Source organism: Cebus imitator, unplaced genomic scaffold, assembly GCF_001604975.1.
Source record: "Cebus imitator isolate Cc_AM_T3 unplaced genomic scaffold, Cebus_imitator-1.0 Scaffold737, whole genome shotgun sequence".
Classification (NCBI taxonomy): domain Eukaryota; kingdom Metazoa; phylum Chordata; class Mammalia; order Primates; family Cebidae; genus Cebus; species Cebus imitator.
In genome coordinates, this window is record NW_016108052.1 from 163,327 (window position 1) to 169,947 (window position 6,621).

Consider the following 6,621-nt stretch of genomic DNA (forward strand, 5'->3'; position numbering starts at 1 on the left):
TCAAGCTCCTGTCCTGGGTATATTGGGGATGTACACATCCTGCGAAGCAGGGGTACAGACCGTGGGATCAGCAGCAGGCCCCTGCTCCCAGCATCCTTTCAAGTACCGGGGTTCCCAAGTTCCCAGCTTCTAGCCAAGAGTCTTTTGGTCTTTATCTCAAAGGACCTGTCTTCGGTTTCCAAAGCCCAGCAGGCTCCAGACTCTGGCCTCCAACCACTTTGTATGTCTTTTCTGGTTTTGGTTCATGGAGACAATTATCTCATTTTGCACCCTTGCCATGTTGTTTTAATTAACTTTATATATCTCGCTTATTACTGCTGCAGTTTGGGGAAGACAGGATGCCCTCAAACGTAACTTCTCCAAACGTCCCAAAGGGGAAGTCTGTCCCATTCCAACAGTGTTGTTGTTGTTTAGCTGTTGTTTTTAAAGACCGTGTTTCAACATGACAGATTAGAGCAAAATGACATGGGGGGAGCAATATGAAAGCGAGACTCAGAGTCCTGGAGAGAAAGGGCAAAGCTGCCTTTTAACAGGAGGTCACTCGCTCAGAGGGCTCAGAGGAAGGCCCTTCCTGCCTTGTTCCTCCAGTTGTCAGCTTTGCCTGTTAGGGCCCACATGGGGGAGCAGGTAGGAGGACTGAACTGAGAGGGAGATGGAGAAGCTGCCAGAGGCCCTTTTGGATCCAGAATTGAGGCAGCAGTCCCAGCCAGGTCCGGAGGTGGGGTCTGTCCCTCCAGGGCATGGTACTGATTCCAAAAACGCGGCAGGGACACCCTGGCTGGGAGACGGATGTTCCCCTGAATCACCTGAGCGGCCTCTGTTGAGCCCGGGTTGGAAGGCCCAAGGCGGAGGACAAGGCCAGCCCACTCCAGCCCCGTCCCGTCCCTTTTAACTCTGCTCCTTCCCCAGCCGCCAAGCTGGGTGAGGGGCCCTGAGCTATTCACCCTCCCAGATTTCACTCACTTTTCCTAAGTGCCCTCCCTGCTAAGTCTGCAGAGAGCAGCGCTCCCTCTCGGCTCACCCGGCAGTGTCCTTTCTGTCAGCAAACCCCATGAGTAAGAGCTTGAGATGAGTCATTTGCCTAAAAGCCTCTTGGACGCAAGGGAGGCAAAGCCGAGGACCTCCCCGCCCCAGCACGTGCTCCTCCCCGACAGCAGAGGCTCCTGCGCCGGCGTCCGCCGCCCTCGAGTCTCCCCGGCTGTGCCAGGGGTGCAGGCGCTGTCCTGCCTGCCTGTCTTGGGGAAGGTTGGGAGGCCCGAGGAGACCGGGAAGCCAGGCGGCCGCGGGGTCCACACCACCCACGTGCGGCGGGGCGGAGCAGCGGACCCGGTTCTCCCCGGGTGGGCGGGGCTCGGCCGGGCTGTCCGCGGGGTCCTAGTGAGCGCCGCCGCGCGCAAAGCTGGGGACCCGGACCTGCGCTCACTCCACCGCGCGCTGCTCCCGGGTGCCTGGGACCCGACAGCAGAGCTCGCGGCGGCTGCCACCCGCCCCGCCGGCCATGAGGCGCGCGCCTTCCCTGCTCCTTTTCCTCCTGGTCGCCCTTCGCGGGCGCGGTGAGTTCTTTTCGGGAAGGGAGGGAGGGGCGCCTGAGTTGGGCTGAACGGGGCTGGACTGGCCACAGGTGGAAGGGAGGGTGCCCTGCGCCCGGGGGAGTGGCCCGAGGCTGTCCCGGCCAGATGAGGGCGTGGGCAGGGCTGAGCCCACTCGCCGAGGCGGCGGGGAGGGCCTGCGTGCGTGGGTCTGCCAGGTTTGGAGTGGGGGCCAACTCTTCCCGGAGCCGCTGCGAGCGCCAGGGCCACCCTGCCGGAGTGTCTGCGGGCTGGGCAGCGGGGCAGGAAGCCCGGGTCATCCCCCGCGGCCTGGGAGGCTGGTAGTGCACCAGCTCCCGCTCCCAACAGGGCCGAGGTTCTTTTTTTGCCTTAGAGGTGACTTTCTTGAAGCGTGGGCGCAGAGGGGTCAGCCACCAGGGCGGGGTAGGCACTCGGGAGCGAATCTGCTGCTCAGCCTTAGAGAGAAGTCTCCTCTAACACAGCTGCGGTAGAGATGGCGAAACTGGGCCGACAGGGAAGGGGGCTTGCTTAAATCACCAGCCCCGGAACGTTTTGTGCTTTGGGGTGCATCTCCCAGGAAACACGTTTTACGGCACCACAGCCTCTGGTCACCCATCCGAGACGTGCCGCGCCTGGACAGCCAGCTGGACTGAGGCCCAGACTGCTGAAGTTGGACCTAACACTCAGGAAGGAGACCCAGCCCTTCTCCTGGTAGACTGCCTTCTCTGGGGCTCAGTTTCCCCATCTGAATTCCAAGGGCCCTTCTAGCTCCTACACTCACCCAGGCTTTCCTCCAAGCCCCAGTCAGCCTAGAACACCAGGGCTACCTCTTCCTTGCATGGAGACCCACCACAGGGGAGGCAGGAGGTAGGAGTCAGGGAACATACAAGGGGCTAATAATCTGCGAGGAGGCCGTAGCTGGAATTCTAAACCGTCGGTGTGTGTGTGCAGTTTGGAAGGCATATCCTATCTAAACATTTATACTGAAAAAACGGAAAGATATACCCATCATTTTGGAATACAAACTACAGAAAGTACAAAATACAAACTACTCTAGGGAGGTGGAGCTCTCATCTAATATGGTGGCTCCAGGCCGTGTGTGTGTTGTGGCTCCAGGCGGTGTGTGTACTGTGGCTCCAGGCGGTGTGTGTGTTGTGGCCGCAGGCTGTGTGTGTGTTGTGGCTCCAGGCCGTGTGTGTGTGTGTTGTGGCTCCAGGCAGTGAGTGTGTTGTGGCTCCAGGCAGTGAGTGTGTTATGGCTGCATGCAGTGTGTGTGTTGTGGCTCCAGGCCGTGTGTGCGCTGTGGCTGTAGGCAGTGTGTGTGCTGTGGCTCCAGGCCATGTGTGTGTGTTGTGCCTCCAGGCAGTGTGTGTGTACTGTGGCTCCAGGCAGTGTGCGTGTTGTGGCTGCAGGCCGTGTGTGTACTGTGGCTCCGGGCCGTGTGTCTATTGTGGCTCTGCCACTACTTACTGGGTGACCCTGTGCCATTTCTTTCCCCATCCTGGGCCTCAGTTTCCCCATCTGTTCTGTGGAGATAATATGGCCTGCCTACATATTTGGAGATGTGGATGTGTGTGGGGCACTTGCAGTGTTCCTTAGGTGCGGTCCTGGGGCAGCCTGCATCAATCCGTACAGATTTCTGGGCCCCACCCTAGGCTCACAGGATCAGAATCTCTGGGAATAAAGCCTAGGAATTTGCATTTATACAAGCATCCAGGTGATTACTACACATGGTGGAAGAAGCACTAATAGTATGTGGTACGCTCTTTATAAAAGGTAACTTCTCTGATTAAAAAAATTTCATAGCTGCCTTTTAATAAATATCATGTTCCCTTCCTCAGTTAACAACATGCACCCCAGTTGAAAAATCACTCTGCCTTTCCAGATGCAGAATCTAATCTTTCCCGTAAGAGTCTGTTAACTGTTGCTTTCTGTAGTTTGTATTCAAAAACAAAGGGTATATCTTTCCATTTTTTCAGTATAAATGTTTAGATTGGATATGCTTTTCAAACTGGACACACACTCACACAGTTTGGAATTCCAGCTATGGCTTCCTCTCAGATCGTTAGCCCCTTTCTCAAGGGGAACAGTTTTTCTCCTAAAGGCCTGGAAAACAACCCTGGGCAGAGGCTGGTGGGGCCCACTCAGCATCAGAGCCATTGGATCATGACTGACCCCTAGTGGCGGCTTCTCTGTTTAACTGTCAGCCCCAGGGCTGCGATGTGAGCCTCCCTCCACGATGCAGAAGCTTCCAGGAATCCCGGGCCACCTCTGCCCTCTGGGGGGAAAGGCTGTTCCTTGTCTTTTGAGCCCAGCTGGCCTCACAGGCATTCAGTAGACTGGGAAGTCTAGGCATGTGCTGTGCTGGGCTGGGCTCCCCTGCCCACCATTTTGGGGGTAAGGGGGGTGCATTCCAGCCCCCAGTATCCCTGCTGTTTATTCGAACCCCTCACCCCCACCCCATACACTCACAAGCACAAACACTGGCGCAGTCACGGGCACACACTGCCCTGGACAGCAGCGTTTCCAGCCTCTGCAGGGCAGTCGCCTTACAGGGAAGTTAGTGAGGCACTGAAGAAGACTCAGGGCTCAGGGAAGACCTCTGTCAGGAAGAGGCTCCTAGACCTGGTCTGTCTCTGACTTGCTGGGGGCACTTGAGAAAGTTTCTTCCTCTCTTTGGTCTCAGCTTACCCAGCTGAGAAATGGGGGGTTGGGCCAAATGGTCTAAGTTCTGGGGACTTCTAACTCAAGCCCACAGCCGGTGGTCAAGATGTGGGTCAGCTGAATGCCTGAGAGGCAGGACAAGCCCAAAGGTGAGCCACCTGAGCGCATTGGATGGGCTCGGAGCTGGAGCATACAGCCTGCAGAACAGCCCTGGAATCGGGAACCGGGTCGGACCAGCCTGGTGACTTCAGAGATGTGGGATCCAGCCTTCCCTAGTATTGCAGAGCTGGGGGCTGGGAGCTGCAGATCTGGCCCCAGAGCTGCCTCAGACATGCCAAACGGGCTTGGGCAAGACACACCCCTCTCTATGAAATCAGTCAGTCCACACAGACACGCTAAAGAAGGGCTGTGGGAGGGACCCGGCTCTAGCCTGGGGCTACGGACTGGCTTCCCGGGTACTCAAGCAGCTGGCCTCTGGGAAAGGGGTCCTGGGTGTAAGAGGCAGGGCTCAGAATCTAGGCCACGCATCCATAGGACCCCCCTCTGGAGCGCCCAGGGCAGCTGGGGGGAGGGGCGGCAGGCAGCAGGTGCACAAGGAGCATCTTTCACAAGGCACTAAATATTGCATCTGCTCCAGATAGGCAGCGAGTTGGAAAGTGGATGGAGTAGGCAGGGTGGTGGCTGCTCCCCACAGCCAGGAGCCCAGCCCAGCACCCACCCCTGAGTCCACCTCAGGCCTGCCCATTGGGTTGATCTGTGTTCTGGGCCCTCTGGCCCTACTCACAGAGGGAGGGCTTTGGTACAATTAGGTGAACTGGCCCTTGTGAAAGGATGTCATTGACGCCTGAGCCAGGCGAGCCAGGCAAGCCCCTAGCTCATCCCCACCCCCACCTCTCCAGCCCCCTTGTTCCCTGATCTTCCCACCTGCTCCCCGGCCCCAGCGCTGTTTCCTGCTCGCTCTCATCTCTTTTCCTGCTCCCAGGCTTGTCTGCTCAGATGTTCTTGATTCTCCTCTGAGACTCCCTTTCTCCAAGCTGCCTCTTCTCTGCTTTACACATTCTCCCTGAAGACACCAGAGCACACAAGCTCAAGTCCCTGAACCTGGCCTTCACTCCCGGACACATAAGGGAGATGATGTAAAGACCCAAATACCACTTGGCAAAAGATCAGGGCTATGCAGAGGGGCAGATCTGAGGCTGTGGAAGCTCAGGGGGGCTCCCTGCAGGAGGCTGCATTTAGGCTGGGCCGTGAATGTGGCTCTGAGCTAAGACTTCTCCTCGAAGCTCCAGACCAGGAGCCAGCTGGACCCTTCATTTGGTGTCTCAGAGGGACCTTGCACTCTTAGGTCTAAGTCTGAACCCGGAAAATCCCCCCCATCTCAGCTCTGTTTCTTCTTAGGAAAAGCACCACCTCATACCCAGTTCTGCACCCAAACCCACATTTGAGTAACGGGGCTGCTCCCCTGCACTGTGAGTGCTCTGGTGGCAGGAACCATTTCTGGTTTTGCTCGCTGTTATCCTCAACATGTAGCAAAGTCCCTGGCACAAGATAGACCCTCAGATAATTTATAACTGGTGGGCTGGGGGCAATCCTGCCAGAAGAAAGAGTGTGCTCAAAGAAGTCAGACAAGCTGGGTCTGGTGGGACTACACCTGTAGTCCCAGCCACTAAGGAGGCTGAAGTGAGAGGACCCTTTGAATCCAGGAGGAATCGCTTGAAACCAGCCTGGACAACTTAGCAAGATCCCCCACCCCAGTCTCTTAAAAAACAAAAAAAAAAAAAGCAAACTAGACAGCAAAGGTCACGGGGGAAAGGCAAACAGTGGGCTATGGCCAGAAGAGGGAGGATCTGAGTATCTGGGGTGGAGGTAGAGAGGCGGCAGAAAATCAGGTTGAGAAAGGTAAGGCAGTGCCTGCAGGGAAAGGGTCTTGAATGCCAAGCCAAAGCACTTGATTTTTAACTCCACCTACAGCTCCGAGAATTGTGGGTAGGGAAGGGCCCTAGGCCAGTTTGCTGTAGAAAGACCACTCTGGCACTGTATGGTACATAAATGGCAGGGGCAGAGTGGGGAGTGGAGAGACCAGAAGAAGGGCAGGGGTGAGGAGGTGGGGACGTGGCTTGGAAAGTAAAAGACAGGACTAGGGCCGGCCTGGCGGGTCACGCCTGTAATCCTGGCACTTTGAGAGGCCGAGGCGGGCGGATCACCCGAGGTCAGGAGTTCGAGATCAGCCTGGCCAACACAGTGAAACCCCATATCTACGAAAAATACAAAAACCAGCCGGGTGTGGTGGCGCAGGCCTGTAATCCCAGCCACTCTGGAGGCTGAGGTAGGAGAACTGCTTGAACCTGGGTGGCGGAGGTTGCAGTGAGCTGAGATCACGCCGCTGCATTCCAGCCTGGGCCACAGA

General features: G+C 56.9%; 1 protein-coding gene across 1 annotated transcript in view; it reads left to right on the plus strand.

The window, feature by feature from the left end:
* The first annotated feature begins 1,383 nt into the window (after positions 1-1,383).
* The window catches only part of CHRNB4 (cholinergic receptor nicotinic beta 4 subunit), a 16,636-nt gene continuing 11,398 nt past the window's right edge, over positions 1,384-6,621 (plus strand). The window contains exon 1 of the mRNA XM_017519354.2: positions 1,384-1,553. Within this exon, the coding sequence (XP_017374843.1) occupies positions 1,499-1,553 (55 nt within the window). The 5' untranslated portion in view covers positions 1,384-1,498. The remainder of the gene's footprint in view (positions 1,554-6,621) is intronic.